Raw genomic sequence first — 17,193 nt, forward strand, 5'->3', positions numbered from 1 at the left:
ACCCCAACTTAGATAAAGGTATAAGTACTTAGTCTGTACAGGTAACTTAGTCCTACCCCAACTTAGATAAAGGTATAGTACTTAGTCTGTACAGGTAACTTAGTCCTACCCCAACTTAGATAAAGGTATAGTACTTAGTCTGTACAGGTAACTTAGTCCTACCCCAACTTAGATAAAGGTATAGTACTTAGTCTGTACAGGTAACTTAGTCCTACCCCAACTTAGATAAAGGTATAGTACTTAGTCTGTACAGGTAACTTAGTCCTACCCCAACTTAGATAAAGGTATAGTACTTAGTCTGTACAGGTAACTTAGTCCTACCCCAACTTAGATAAAGGTATAGTACTTAGTCTGTACAGGTAACTTAGTTCCTACCCCAACTTAGATAAAGGTATAGTACTTAGTCTGTACAGGTAACTTAGTCCTACCCCAACTTAGATAAAGGTATAGTACTTAGTCTGTACAGGTAACTTAGTCCTACCCCAACTTAGATAAAGGTATAGTACTTAGTCTGTACAGGTAACTTAGTCCTACCCCAACTTAGATAAAGGTATAGTACTTAGTCTGTACAGGTAACTTAGTCCTACCCCAACTTAGATAAAGGTATAGTACTTAGTCTGTACAGGTAACTTAGTCCTACCCCAACTTAGATAAAGGTATAGTACTTAGTCTGTACAGGTAACTTAGTCCTACCCCAACTTAGATAAAGGTATAGTACTTAGTCTGTACAGGTAACTTAGTCCTACCCCAACTTAGATAAAGGTATAGTACTTAGTCTGTACAGGTAACTTAGTCCTACCCCAACTTAGATAAAGGTATAGTACTTAGTCTGTACAGGTAACTTAGTCCTACCCCAACTTAGATAAAGGTATAGTACTTAGTCTGTACAGGTAACTTAGTCCTACCCCAACTTAGATAAAGGTATAGTACTTAGTCTGTACAGGTAACTTAGTTCCTACCCCAACTTAGATAAAGGTATAGTACTTAGTCTGTACAGGTAACTTAGTCCTACCCCAACTTAGATAAAGGTATAGTACTTAGTCTGTACAGGTAACTTAGTCCTACCCCAACTTAGATAAAGGTATAGTACTTAGTCTGTACAGGTAACTTAGTCCTACCCCAACTTAGATAAAGGTATAGTACTTAGTCTGTACAGGTAACTTAGTCCTACCCCAACTTAGATAAAGGTATAGTACTTAGTCTGTACAGGTAACTTAGTCCTACCCCAACTTAGATAAAGGTATAGTACTTAGTCTGTACAGGTAACTTAGTCCTACCCCAACTTAGATAAAGGTATAGTACTTAGTCTGTACAGGTAACTTAGTCCTACCCCAACTTAGATAAAGGTATAGTACTTAGTCTGTACAGGTAACTTAGTCCTACCCCAACTTAGATAAAGGTATAATACTTAGTCTGTACAGGTAACTTAGTCCTACCCCAACTTAGATAAAGGTATAATACTTAGTCTGTACAGGTAACTTAGTCCTACCCCAACTTAGATAAAGGTATAATACTTAGTCTGTACAGGTAACTTAGTCCTACCCCAACTTAGATAAAGGTATAGTACTTAGTCTGTACAGGTAACTTAGTCCTACCCCAACTTAGATAAAGGTATAGTACTTAGTCTGTACAGGTAACTTAGTCCTACCCCAACTTAGATAAAGGTATAGTACTTAGTCTGTACAGGTAACTTAGTCCTACCCCAACTTAGATAAAGGTATAGTACTTAGTCTGTACAGGTAACTTAGTCCTACCCCAACTTAGATAAAGGTATAGTACTTAGTCTGTACAGGTAACTTAGTCCTACCCCAACTTAGATAAAGGTATAGTACTTAGTCTGTACAGGTAACTTAGTCCTACCCCAACTTAGATAAATGTATAGTACTTAGTCTGTACAGGTAACTTAGTCCTACCCCAACTTAGATAAAGGTATAGTACTTAGTCTGTACAGGTAACTTAGTCCTACCCCAACTTAGATAAAGGTATAATACTTAGTCTGTACAGGTAACTTAGTTCCTACTCCAACTTAGATAAAGGTATAATACTTAGTCTGTACAGGTAACTTAGTCCTACCCCAACTTTGATAAAGGTATAGTACTTAATCTGTTCATTCATATGTTCAGTGCTTTTATGTTTACTAGATTGATCAATATAAATAATCTTCTGGTTTCATATTTGTTTAAAGTTCATATTAAAACATTAAGAAAAATCCAAAATTAAAGAAACTCTAAAAAATCTTTGATGAATTTCAAGACAATGACTATTTTACTTTACTTTCTAGGTGATAATTTCTGTGTCGAAACTCCTAGGAGATGATGTTGGCCTCAGCAACTCACGTTTCCAGGAAAGCCTGGCGATGGTGAACAGCTACGCATCCAGTGACCGAGCCATGCAGGTCAGTACACCCACTAATGTTAAATATAGACTTTACTGTGCGGCTACTCTGTGTGTTACTAAAACTCGTCTCTTTAAGTTACTCTTCTAAATGTACATTGGATTTACAACTGTCTACAATATTTCAGATTAACAGTGGTTTGACTTGATATATGTAGGATCATCTCTGCTTCTTTGACCTTGGAATTGACCAATCACAATGGTTCTTTCAAACATATTGTCAACTTGGCTTCAGTAGATTTAACTGGGCCTAAAAACTCAAGTATGACCTCACAGTGGAATTGGCCCTCTTGTAAAAAAAAAAAAAAAAAAAGGAATAAAAGATGTTAGATAATCAAAAACATTAATTAAGACACTATGGGGGCCTTTTTTTTACTTACATTCCTAAAATGATAGATTTGTTAATGATTACATACTAATGTTGAAAACTTGATTTGGAAATATTATATTACCCGGTATTTGTATTCGGTGATATCTTATCCACTACATGTGAATGTATCCCATTGACAATTGCATCAACCACCCAACAATATTTGACCTGCTTTCCATATTAAAGCATGTTATCTCCCCTGTTAGAACTCTTCCCATGATATGATATGAATACCACCGATATATTATATTGAAAACTACCTTCCCTTTCTAATCTAAAACCAAAAATTATAACAAAATGTAAAAATTTTAACAAAATGTGACAAGGAGACTAGTATTTTCTATGGCAACATTATTTGGTAAAGGATGGGATGGAGATTTCTAGGGTTAAGTTTTAGGAGGGGTCATTTCTGGGATTAGACATTACAATGAGTGAAAAACCAATTTAATAGATATTTTTATGTAACTGAAATTTGTTTTTGTTTGAAATATTTCTAGCCTTCAGAAGATTATTTATTGATGGTAAATACCTATATAATTCAATGATTGTTGGTTGCGTAATCCTGATTACCACATGTGAATTTGTGAATTTTTTAACATTCCATTTGTGTTTATTCTCTACACAAAAGTCCCTGTTATTTTCCACTGAATTTTGTGATAAGTATTGTCGTTTTAACCCGCACCAAGTTTTAATTTCATTACAAGATCTTCTGGAGACCTTGCATGATTCATTTAAGGGTAAAAATGATGTCAGTATCTTTTATATCAAAAAGCAATATTTAAAAGAATTTGCTTCTTGAATTATTGCTAAGTAGGTCTAAGTTTAAGTGTGGGCAGTTTTTATTGATGTTGTTTTGTTTGTGCTTTCCTGTTTTTGTCATGGATGTTTTCTTATCATCGATATTGTTTAATCACTTACATTTTGTGATAATTTCATTTTCATGCTAATTTATTCAGAATTTCATTTGCATATTCAAATTAATACCTAATGAATATTGATCAAAGGATTATTTTATGATACATTTGATACCTTCTTGCACTGGTATCAGGTATGAATTGAATGCTTATAAGTAAATACCATTCATAATTGAACAACACATATAATTCACAAAATGTAATTGATTATTTCAATGTGTTTGACCTTTTGAGGTCAATTTGAATATTCAAGATCATTTGAATATAATTTAAACCTGATTCACAAAGTGTAACACCTTGTGCAGTGTCGTGTGTAATTATGCCTTCTAATATATTTTGTGCCCAAACAGACCAAGTTGGTATTCCAGGACAACAGTAATGGGCTAATGGCCCAACGACGGGTATGAACGACATATCAAACAACTTAATGCTTGCGTACCTTACAGCTAGAAACCATGGCAACCTAACTTCTATTTCTCCTAAATCTGCATAATAATGTTTAGCAGGGTTTAAATAGAATGACAAAATATTACCGGCTAATTTACGATTGAATACCTAGTAAAAAAAAAAAAGAATAAAAAAAAATTGAGAAAAGTATAATTTATTAAACAAATTCTTCATGTTTGCTTCACTTCATACCAAACAGATGACTAATTCTGTATTTGACCTAATAAGCACACCTGCCCCTATAAGCTCACCCCAACCTTTTTCCAGGAAAAGAGGATGGGTACACTAATTGAAACATAAAAAAGTTCTGTACATCACTGATCTGTCAATATAATCTTTAGTCTTTAATCCAAACACTTGTTAGGTACAACATGGTATCACCATTTTCTCAGTCATATAAAGACTAATGTCAGATGTGTAAGGCTAGAGTGATAATAAAGGCACTGTCTGCTCTCTAGTCACTATCTTTATTGAATAGAATATAAAATCATATTAAAGATGTACTAACTCCTAATTGAGATATTACTAAAACAACTGTAAAGTGCTTTTGCTAGGTCTTGTTCAGTTGGTACAAAATTATCACAAAAAGTTAAAAAGCTAACTTCTTGCTCAAATGATATTTAACTAACACCACAGTTATGATGCTAGCTTTTGGCTCAATGATTGTAAAATAAATGCAAAAGTAAGATACATTTAGCTGCTGACTCCAAAGATCTCATCATACCAGTACTCAAACGCTCAATGCCTCTACTAAAGCTGATATCAAATACATATTGTCTGACTCGAAGATCAACAAACACTGCATTCAAAATTACATTTTTTAATTGAAATCAATTTCTAAAGGAAAATGTTAAAACAAGAATAATGCTAAAAGTACAGTTTGTAATTAATGAAGTTTTAGATTTGCAGTTGATAAATATAAGTTGAGTTGTCATGGTTTCAACAATTTATGATTTTACTGAAATCTGAAAAAAAGGACAGAAGGTCACAACAGTGGTTCCATCTTAGGAAAAAAGGACTTATTACCCTGAACCTTATACTATAACAAACATCCATGATGTTACATGCTTTAGAATGGAAGTCAGTTTTTAAAAGTTCATTACAATTACATCCTGGAGAAATCTGCTAATTTTTTTCTCAAATCATGCTTTTGCTGTGACAAAACCCCTTTCTTAAATTTGACTCATTTGTCATATAGCTTTAAATTTTAAAAGATGACCAACAGTCATCTAAATTTTCAATAATTTGGCTTAAAACCTTAATTGTTAAGCATACTAACCTGGAGAAGGTTGATATCGTAGGATAAAACCGTTTTCTGCATTTGAGGTTTTAAACAACAGTTAAGGTTTATTATAAATCTTTCTCTAGATCTTGTGAGATTTAGCATGACCTAGAAGGGTATGGTACAATGTACATGTGAGGTAATCATAATTTGTGTCTGTGGTGATGGCGAGAGCAGAGAGCTCTGATACTATGGTTACAGTACAGGTGAAAGGTATAGAGTTATCTCCCTTCATTCCAACTCCTGCCTCTGTTTGCTAGAATCTAAATATCAAAGTTGTCGTTCATGATAAAACAACATGTCATTTCTGGTTGTGGTAAAGACCATATAGACGCAGTCCCTAAACCCTTAAACCCAGGTAAATGTTGAGAATATTTGATTAACTCTGAATTTTTTTATTAAAACTGATAGAAGATTTAGTTTACGGTCTGGTAAAGGACATGTAAATAAGACAAACTGGCGCTGTATTACTAAGAAAACGAAAGTAAATGTCAAAATTGTCTTTTGTGATGTGTCGTTTATCTGTCTGGTGGAGGATTTGTTTATAAAATGAAATGAAATTATTATTCATGTACTATATTATTATACATTGTGTTTAATTTATTAATTTTACATGAATTTAATTCTTACTTTTAAGCAGGAAAGACTATTTGTTGTAAAATGAAATGTTTTTTATGATATAGACTTTTATGCCATATTGATATATATATTCATTTAATATGACAAAATGATAATCTGAAGCTAGATCAATCTTTCAGCTTGTAGAGAATGTTTTTACATTTCAGTCCATTTTCTTGTGTTAATCTGAATGTTGTTTATCAGACCTGAATCAACTATGTCCAACTTTTTTTTTTATATCTCAAGGATTGTGGGGTATGATCAATTTTGATTTTGCTTGGTTTCCCAATTAGAGTTGACGGCAGGTGAAATGTGTTGTATGGCTTTTCGTCCTAAACCCCTGTGACAGAATGTAGCTTTGGTTTCAACTGAAACCAATAGTATAGATTACAACAAGCTGATTTACCACAAAATTAACCAAAACCCAACTTTGCCTTGTAGGTGTGAAAATTACTGGAATGGTACTAAAAACATTGTGCTTTACAGTTTTCACTCAATGATATCAGAAAAACAATTTTCTTATGATTAATTACAAGCATGATGTACATCCAAGATTTACAAACATGACTCAGACAAAGAATATGTTTTGATTTTGGTCGTTCAAGTGTTTGACAGGCAGGGGAGTTAGTTGTTATGTATGTGGGTGTGGCAGATCTGTTGTTAAGGCAGGGTTGATGTCAGAAGGGGAGATAACATGATGTTAACTTAATCATTAGTTTTGTACTCAAGCTAGTTTAACTGGGAAATTGTAGAATTATGTATTTTCCAGATAATTTCAGATAGTGTTTCTACCAGTTGGACATATAGGAAATATTCATTTGAGAATAATTCCCAATTTTGTTGTCTTGGGTAAATCAAAGAAAATGCACATCAGACTTGATATTGTATAGAAATTTTCAAAAAGCATAGACCTGTGTTTCAAACAGACATTCACAAATTGTAAACTCATCGAGAAATTTGATACTCAAATTTGAATATTAAATTTTTAATTCTAAAATTTATTAAATTTTTTGTAGAAAATGAAATTCTTAATTTGCCATGCTTTGAAATGGACACTTGTGAATTACCAACAAATCCAGAAACAATATTTCAAATGTTAGTTTTCAATCAAACCCTGTTGGGATGAAATCCCTCTGTCCTTTAATTAAATCATGTGGATGGTAAATATTCTGATTGTTTGATGTCTTAAATTATAACATTTAGTTTATCAAACTTTGGGGGTATTTACTGCACACACTATATTTAAAAATCTATAATTACGTAAATGATATGTGATGTACATGCATGAACTCCTTTATTACAATAACAGGGTGATGGAAAAGGTCGGAAACGTGGACAAAGGCCAGAGGTAACAGTTGTCTCCCCTTGGTGTTACGGATTGGCATACAGTTACTACTACCATATTAACACTTACTACTAATAGGTCTTTATACACAGGTTGCCATTTAATGGATATCTGTAGCCTGCTTATTTAGCTTATCTTGTAGAAGAAAATGAGGTTTTGTTATTTCTATACAGGAGTTTGAAATTGCAAAGGAAGAATATAACCTTCTTAAAGCTGAAAAAAAAAGGATTTTTCATTAATCTGGAATGCATCACATGTTTACCATTTTAGAGAGTTTGTTTTCTATTTGAGAATTTGCAAGAGTATGATTGTTTAATTAACATGCATTTTTTTAATAAAATTTTTATGAGGTCAACACAAGAAACAATAGAGGTCAACAATAAAAAAAAAGTCAATTCCAATTATTTGTAGGATTTAGAAATAAAAGGATGCCCATATTACTTCATGCTGATGTTGATTTACATTAAGACGGGCCGGAAATCTACACACTTTTGACCAGTCTTTTTACTGGGTGTAAAAGTTGCATGGCTAGAAGTCTGTTATAAGCAGTATTGATTAATATATTATGTATATAAAGCTTAGCTTCACGGTATACATGTATGTATCTGTATTCACAGCCATATCGGATATAATCTATATACTTATGTGTTTATCATTTAGGCAGAAACACACATTATTTATTAAGAATGCTCTTGACAATTCTTTTAAAATGTCTTTCTCAATTATGCTTTTAACTAACACTCATGAAAATTGTTTGTAAGATCCAGATTTTCATGATTATGTATATACAAGTCAGACTAAATTAAGGGGATACATATTTCTGTTCAATCAGTTTTCCTATATGGATTTGAACGGAAGAGTCTGATATTTTAAAAGTTTCTCTGTTTCAGCTTTCTATTTAGTTATTAAGTCTAATCTACTGACTTTCTGATCTGTTGTTAATATCAGCCTCTATCTTTGTTTGTCCTTTTGAGTTGTCTGTCTTGAGTTTTGAGTTGGAAGTTAAGATGAGTTGGATAAGTGCAGCCAGAACCATATTATTTTTCAATGAGCTGTGTCAAAAGAAACCATGATCTGAAACATGTAAACCCCACATCACATAAAAAAAAAAAAAAAAAACATAATTTGAAATAAGATAAACCCCATATCAAACTAAAACACACCATGTTTTGAAACATGTAAACCCCACATCGCATAATAAAAAAAAATCAACATAATTTGAAGTAAGATAAACCCCCATATCAAACTTAAACACACCATGTTTTGAAACATGTAAACCCCACATCAAATCAGAAAAGCCCATATGGTTTATAATATGTAAACCACAAACCAAATTAAGAGATTCTTTGTTATAAAACTATATATGCCATATCAGAGAGGACGTTTACTGTAAAGACATATAATGATAAAGCCAATAACAGCTTAAACAATGCTATTGTTGGTTATGGTACCCAGTTATGCCTATCTATTTATGCTATTGGGTGTATGTGGTTTAAACAGAGTTATCTGCCCCTACACCAAGCACTGTATTCCTACATTGTTTTCCTGTTTTCCGCTGTCTTTCCAATACCTGAAATTCTCTTTGAAGAGTTGAATCACATTTTTCGTAATCTGAAGTGAGAATTGGAATCTTTAGGACATTTTTAGAAATCAATCTTGGCGGATACTTAGGTATGGATTTGGCTGTGTCTTTATTAGCAGTTATAGACAATGATAGTTTTTATTTTTATTTTACCTTCAGGATATTTCTCACCTTTAGTGATAAATATGATAGGTTTCAAAAGTTTCAGAAGAAATGAACTTTTGAGGTTAAGATGCTTTAATGGTATTTTAGATAAGTATTTATTTGTAGAATATTTTATAATTTTTTTAAATTTGTTTTTAAGATTCTGATCAGTAAATTTATTAAATTCTAATGAGTTTCATTTATTTTCCCCATACATTTCATTATTTGCTTGATCGTGAAGGAGACATGGAAATTTTTAATGGTGGGCGGCATCTGGCAAAATACATCGGAGCGTGTAAGAATTTTATGTATCTTCCTCATGTGGCATTGACCACCCTGTGGCATCATCCTGGCCTGCCACTCAGACACAGCATGCACTTCCTTGCTTGCCACTTCCTGTTGAAACCTTGTTACCATAGTGATATTGGGTTTAGGATGAATGAAGATGGCTGCTTAAATATTGACATTGCTTAATTTGAATTGCTGAAAACAGAAAATGCTCTGATAATTTTCTCAGAAAATAAGCCAAAGAAATTTAAAGACCATGCTTTTCAAACTATTCATCAGAATTTAGAATTTTAAGACTTCTGGAATAGTTCTTTCAAACATATTGTGATCTACACTAAAATGATCATTTTTATTAGGGTAAAGAGGTCTTAAGTAAAAACTTTATTTTATTGATAAGTTTCCCCATTTTGAAGTAGTATATATAGTTAGTTGTATTTGTAAACCTTTTTGCATGGATTTAGTCTGTAAGTAGGGTAAGCTTTATAGCAGTTGGTAGGATTCATTATGGAATGGTATTTTTCATTGTCTTGTCAACTTTTCTTTTCCTCTGATACACTTAAAAAAATCTGTCAAATTCCTTAAAGTTCTTAAATTCTATTATCTTGACTTGTCTGTGAAACAAAGTATCCCTGTTTGTGAATCTGGTAGAGATATTGTAATGAATAAAAAAGTTTGGACTTGTCTATGTGTTGTGAAGTGTACACAATACACCTTGTATACATACATCTATTATGACACTCGGGCATCAGAGGCGTGTTCAGAATGATACTTGTGAACTAAAGTGCTTCTTACAAGTTATCAGCTTTTCCCGACAAAAATGGGCATTCACGCTTGCATTCAAAATGGCGACCTCCAGTGTAAATGTCAAGTACAGTTGGGTTATTCCAATGAAAAGTCACCACTAGGAAATTATTATCATCATTTACTCAAAGAAAAAATTCTTCTTAATGGAATGACAATGACTTCAAGTTTCTTTTCCATGCAATTCATGTGTAATATTCTCATTTTCCATTTTTACTTTCGACCTCTCCAACATAACTATTCCATGCCATGTTTGATTTGATGGCAAACTGTTTGTTATAAGGTATGTGTATGGTCACGATCGCTGACACATGTATATTTGTTCAGAAGCAATCACTCACCTGTGATGCTATGATTCCTGAACACGCCTCAGCATTAGCTAATTCAAGGGAGATAACTCCTACACATGTCTGTTGAAGTTGGTAAACACCCAGATTTTATGGAAGAGTTATATTTATAATCTCTAGAAACTGGGGAGCAACATATTTTGATAATCTAAACCATTGATATGAAAAACATATATGGAACTGAAGGAAGGAATAGAATGTATAAAAAGATACACCGTCTTTTCATGATACAGAGTTATCTGCTTTTGTGAACAGGTATTGGTTGTTAATTAAGTCATTTGTTTGTTAAGTAATGTCATAAATTTGTGAGAAAAAGATGTAATTTTCTCACACAAACTAATGATGTCACAATCAATATTTGCTCACAAGAGCAGATAACTCTGTGTTTTGAAAAGACAGTCTAAATAACATAGAATCAACATGGATATGTGCATGAGTACATGTATAAGTTTTTTTTTAATTTTATAAAAAGTAAATAAATAAAAAAAATATTCAAGATATTAACAGAATGATTTGTTTTTGTGGTTTGAATGATGAATTGTTTTTAAAATGATATTTTGTGGGAAAAAAAATGAGTGAAAAAATAAAACAAAAAGTTTGCTGTTGAATGACATGGAAGGAATACATCGTAAAGATTGTATAAAGTTATCAACAAAATAAAATACTATGAACGGAAATTGATTGGAACACATGCTTAATGCTTGCGGCACTTTAAATATAAGGTAATGTATGAAGAGAGGTATGTTTGATCTGTCTGTGTAAAAAAATGTTACAGGGCTTATATAGTAAAATTAGTAAAAAAACTAATAGATTAATTTTCTTTCCTTATTTGAATGAATAGTATGAACATCCTCATACAATTTTTGTTTTTCTATAGAAATATTTCTCTGTTTTCCTATTGGTCTGTATAACTTGTTTCCTTGTTTAAGATTATCTTCTATACCCTCCTTCATTTTGTTATGTAATTTTGATTTTATATAGAAATGTTGTGAAATAAAATGTTAAAATATGTTTTTCTTGCTTAAAACTGTTGATATAAGATATCCTAATGATACTCAAACTGTTGCTATATAATTAGCAAAATGGTGAAAAACAAATTCTGCAAGTATCTAAAAAATGATATTTAAGAGTAACTGTCATGTAAAACTGAAAACTAATTAAAATGGAACATAATTAATCAATTAACTCATGTTTATTTGCCTTCTCAGAAAAGCGGATTCCCAGCGGAAGTAAAAGATCTGACCAAACGAATCAGGACAGTGCTCATGGCGACCGCCCAGATGAGAGAGCATGAGAACGACCCTGAAATGCTGATAGATTTACAGAACAGTTTAGCCAAATCATACGCCAGTACACCTGAGCTTCGGAAAACGTGGCTCGACTCCATGGCAAAAATCCACTATAGAAATTTAAATTACTCCGAGGTTTGTAGATATTATTTTTTAGATATATGGATATTTAGAATCAATGGATGTGAAGTTAAGAAATATATTACATGCCTTTTGAAAATGATACCTGTATCTCCATGGGCCCAAATGATACATGTGTCCCCATAGCCCAAATGTATACATATGTCCTCATAGCGGAAATAATACATATGTCCTCATAGCGGAAATGATACATTCATCCAAATAGCAAAAATGATACCTGTATCCCCATAGCCGAAATAATACCTGAGTGATTAATATAGGTTGAAACAACTTGTTTTGCAATTGTTGTAAATTAAATAAAGTTTACATCACTAATCATTGCGAAAGTTCATATTGTAATATCTTCTATACAGAGTTACAGCCCTTTATCTTTCATACGTTACTTTGTCTGGGACATATATCTGGTGTCTGCTAACATTGGTATACAGCCATAAAGAATGGTTGGGTGTCACATTCCAAAATATACTGATAAGGTTTTTTCCAGCATTTCAGCCCCAAAAAGTACCTGTGCAAATTACACTGGTGCGCAAATTACATGGGTTTTTACGGTACTAAAACTGGGTCTTGTGTGACACTGTGAACAGTTATGGCCTTTCGGTCAATCATTTTATCGTCATTAGATCATTGTCCAGACTTGGAGTATAATTAATTACTCAGAATTCCTTGCTTCATGTTTGAAAATGTATTAATGTTATACATGATAATATTTTGAAGAAAAAAATTATGTTAAAGTTAAATATTCACCGGTAAACATTCTACATCTATATTTGTATTTCTAAAATGAAATCTTGATTTTGAATGATTTGAATTCTTTAACAGGCAGCTCATTGCTATATCCATATAGCCGCCCTGATAGCTGAATACCTGAGGCGTAGAGGTGAGTACCGGTCTCATGGAAACAGAAACGGAAATTTTCCATATACAAGTACCTTGATGTTAGGAATGGGAAGTTTACTGCGATACATCATAATAATTATATTGATTGTATTTTAATAGCCATCACAAAAGATATTATAAGCACTGTGTAGTGGTGTACATGTACATGTATTTTAGATATATATATACCACCATACCTTATATACATAGTCTGTAGTACATGAAATCGTTATTTGCCACTATTCGTATCCATAGTAACTGAAAGTGAATGAGTGCCTGAGGTAGTAGATATTACAGTTGTAGTTTCAAGCTTGAACTAGAATTAAGAGTGTAATGATCCAACAATCAGACATTGTCCATCCAGGTTACTAGGTGACGTCATATACAGATCTGTCCATCCTGATCTACTAGGTAAAGCCAAATAGATCTGTCCATCTAGACTACTGGATAAGTCATGGACAGATCTGTTCATCCAGCCTACTGGATAAGTCATGGACAGATCTGTCCATCCAGACTACTGGATAAGCCATGGACAGATCTGTCCATCTAGACTACTGGGTAAAGCCATGGACAGATCTGTCCATCTTGACTACTGGGTAAAGCCATGCATGGACAGATCTGTCTCTCCAGACTACTGGGTAAAGCCACGGACAGATCTGTCCATCATGACTACTGGGTAAAGCCATGGACAGATCTGTCCATCTAGACTACTGTTCATCTATCCTGTGTTAGCTGTATGACATTGATGGAAACAGTCTTAAGGCTGTAGATCCCAGGATTCAAGGCTTTGTTACAATGGCCGACCCTTACATTAATTATGTCATAGGTTTTGTGTCTCAATATCTCATCACATGAAGAGTCCTTGAATGGCACTCTAAATCTGTAGTTCTGAGCTAAAAGATTGCTTTTGTAGAAAATTGAAATTGCTCTTTAATGAGGTTTCGGATTATGAATTAAGATCTTTGATCTTTGACCTGAGATTAGTTACTTTCTTTATCATATCCTCCAAAGATAGAACCTGGTAGTGTTACTGATTTTTCTTGCCGTTTTTTTCCCACTGCTACAGGAAAATTAAAGTCAAGTAAGTTTGGTATTACTGTTAGTTTTCATGCATGACTTCATCCAAAATTTTGTTGATTGTTTTATTTTATCGTCCAACGTAACAGTGTAGTACAATGAAGATGCTAGAATTTTTTCGTCAGAATTTTTGTTTGTCAGTTTTCTTGTGATTTGAAATTAATGGATACTTTGTGTCACCCTAAGACGTATTTCCATCTAAAACAGTTTGAACTGCCCATTACCATTGGCTGTCATATTTTTGTTTGCTTAATTTTGGTACAAAAAAAAATTGTTTTTATTTTTATTTTCAACATTTATTTAACCTTGTGAAGTTTTATTTGTCCTGAAGTTGTAGTGGCTTAAATCTGTTTTTGTGGTCAATGCTTACAAAACCGAAAAAAAAGTTTTGATTTTTGTTTGATGTATTTCATCTACAACAGTAAATTTCCAAGTATTTGGGAGAAAATCAAGGTTAATATTGCTATAGGCAGATGATTGTATTTTCTATGGTAAAAATTTTTTCATATGCATATCAACTTTCAGCTGCAATAGCCTGTATATCTGGGGAAGTTTTATGGACAGCGGGTAATATTGTATATGCACTGCCTCAGACTTGTATTATTGTAGTCATATATATATTATTGATAATGTATATCCACTCTACATGTAGCCAAGCCAGTCTTATCAGTATATTTTATCAGCAAGCTTGAGGATTTGTGTAAGAAACACAATTCTTGCCTCTTAGGCATTAATGAAATATGATACATATATTTATATACATTTCTATATAAAAATGTTGCTATGTCAACCAAATTGATTAATTGCATGCATAATTGACAGATAGTATTGCTGAAAATATGACTAAGCAAATTTCACACTTTTCTAACATTTTAGTTCTAACTTTAACTATTTTTTCCACAACTCGTATAACTCATTCAATAAAAAAACAAAAACAACAACATTATGATGGGAATTCAACAAGAACTTAATCTGTTGAATTGCCATTATATTATTATTTTCGTAATTTGTTTTAAAAATTGAATGAAAAAAAATTGCCACTTTTCAGTACCATTCTAGGTAGTAAGTAATTACGTAAACTTTTTCCCCCTATTTTCTTGTAAATATCAATTAAAGAGGATTTTGGAAAAAAAAGTATAAGTCCTTACTTTAATATTGTTTTAACGACTACAAGAAATTAAAAAAAAACGAAATTCATTTCTAGAAACTTTGTTATTAACCTATAATAAACTACTGACTTAGGGAGATGTGAAATATCTTCTAACACTTACATGATGATGTTTTACACACCTGGAAACATAGGACTAAGGGTTAACAGTGTAGAAACATACCTCTAGGACTAAGGGTTAACAGTATAGAAGCATACCTCTAGGACTAAGGGTTAACAGTATAGAAACATACCTCTAGGACTAAGGGTTAACAGTATAGAAACATACCTCTAGGACTAAGGGTTAACAGTATAGAAACATACCTCTAGGACTAAGGGTTAACAGTATAGAAACATAGCTCTAGGACTAAGGGTTAACAGTATAGAAACATACCTCTAGGACTAAGGGTTAACAGTATAGAAACATACCTCTAGGACTAAGGGTTAACAGTATAGAAACATACCTCTAGGACTAAGGGTTAACAGTATAGAAACATACCTCTAGGACTAAGGGTTAACAGTATAGAAACATACCTCTAGGACTAAGGGTTAACAGTGTAGAAACATACCTCTAGGACTAAGGGTTAACAGTATAGAAACATACCTCTAGGACTAAGGGTTAACAGTATAGAAACATACCTCTAGGACTAAGGGTTAACAGTGTAGAAACATACCTCTAGGACTAAGGGTTAACAGTGTAGAAACATACCTCTAGGACTAAGGGTTAACAGTGTAGAAACATACCTCTAGGACTAAGGGTTAACAGTGTAGAAACATACCTCTAGGACTAAGGGTTAACAGTGTAGAAACATACCTCTAGGACTAAGGGTTAACAGTATAGAAACATACCTCTAGGACTAAGGGTTGATAGTGTAGAAACATACCTCTAGGACTAAGGGTTAACAGTATAGAAACATACCTCTAGGACTAAGGGTTAACAGTATAGAAACATACCTCTAGGACTAAGGGTTAACAGTGTAGAAACATACCTCTAGGACTAAGGGTTAACAGTATAGAAACATACCTCTAGGACTAAGGGTTAACAGTGTAGAAACATACCTCTAGGACTAAGGGTTAACAGTATAGAAACATACCTCTAGGACTAAGGGTTAACAGTATAGAAACATACCTCTAGGACTAAGGGTTAACAGTGTAGAAACATACCTCTAGGACTAAGGGATGGTAGTGTAGAAACATACCTCTAGGACTAAGGGTTAACAGTATAGAAACATACCTCTAGGACTAAGGGTTAACAGTATAGAAACATACCTCTAGGACTAAGGGTTAACAGTGTAGAAACATACCTCTAGGACTAAGGGTTCAACAGTATAGAAACATACCTCTAGGACTAAGGGTTAACAGTATAGAAACATACCTCTAGGACTAAGGGTTAACAGTGTAGAAACATACCTCTAGGACTAAGGGTTAACAGTATAGAAACATACCTCTAGGACTAAGGGTTAACAGTGTAGAAACATACCTCTAGGACTAAGGGTTAACAGTATAGAAACATACCTCTAGGACTAAGGGTTAACAGTATAGAAACATACCTCTAGGACTAAGGGTTAACAGTATAGAAACATACCTCTAGGACTAAGGGTTAACAGTATTGAAACATACCTCTAGGACTAAGGGTTAACAGTGTAGAAACATACCTCTAGGACTAAGGGTTAACAGTATAGAAACATACCTCTAGGACTAAGGGTTAACAGTATAGAAACATACCTCTAGGACTAAGGGTTAACAGTATAGAAACATACCTCTAGGACTAAGGGTTAACAGTATAGAAACATACCTCTAGGACTAAGGGTTAACGGTGTAGAAACATACCTCTAGGACTAAGGGTTAACAGTATAGAAACATACCTCTAGGACTAAGGGTTAACAGTATAGAAACATACCTCTAGGACTAAGGGTTAACAGTATAGAAACATACCTCTAGGACTAAGGGTTAACAGTATAGAAACATACCTCTAGGACTAAGGGTTGACAGTATAGAAACATACCTCTAGGACTAAGGGTTAACAGTATAGAAACATACCTCTAGGACTAAGGGTTAACAGTGTAGAAACATACCTCTAGGACTAAGGGTTAACAGTGTAGAAACATACCTCTAGGACTAAGGGTTAACA

General features: G+C 33.2%; 1 protein-coding gene across 5 annotated transcripts in view; it reads left to right on the forward strand.

The window, feature by feature from the left end:
* The window catches only part of LOC117342759 (dedicator of cytokinesis protein 9-like), a 135,972-nt gene that overhangs the window by 89,115 nt on the left and 29,664 nt on the right, over positions 1-17,193 (forward strand). The window contains exons 39-43 of one of the 5 annotated variants that reach the window (XM_033904998.1): positions 2,282-2,395; positions 7,335-7,373; positions 11,741-11,956; positions 12,782-12,839; positions 13,905-13,919. In XM_033904998.1, coding sequence (XP_033760889.1) covers positions 2,282-2,395; positions 7,335-7,373; positions 11,741-11,956; positions 12,782-12,839; positions 13,905-13,919 — 442 coding nt within the window. Of the gene's footprint in view, positions 1-2,281; positions 2,396-7,334; positions 7,374-11,740; positions 11,957-12,781; positions 12,840-13,904; positions 13,920-14,440; positions 14,483-17,193 lie in introns of all 5 variants that reach the window. The other 4 variants (XM_033904997.1, XM_033904999.1, XM_033905001.1 and 1 more) reach the window with 4 other exon arrangements.

This window comes from Pecten maximus, chromosome 14 (genome assembly GCF_902652985.1).
Source record: "Pecten maximus chromosome 14, xPecMax1.1, whole genome shotgun sequence".
In the NCBI taxonomy this organism is placed as follows: domain Eukaryota; kingdom Metazoa; phylum Mollusca; class Bivalvia; order Pectinida; family Pectinidae; genus Pecten; species Pecten maximus.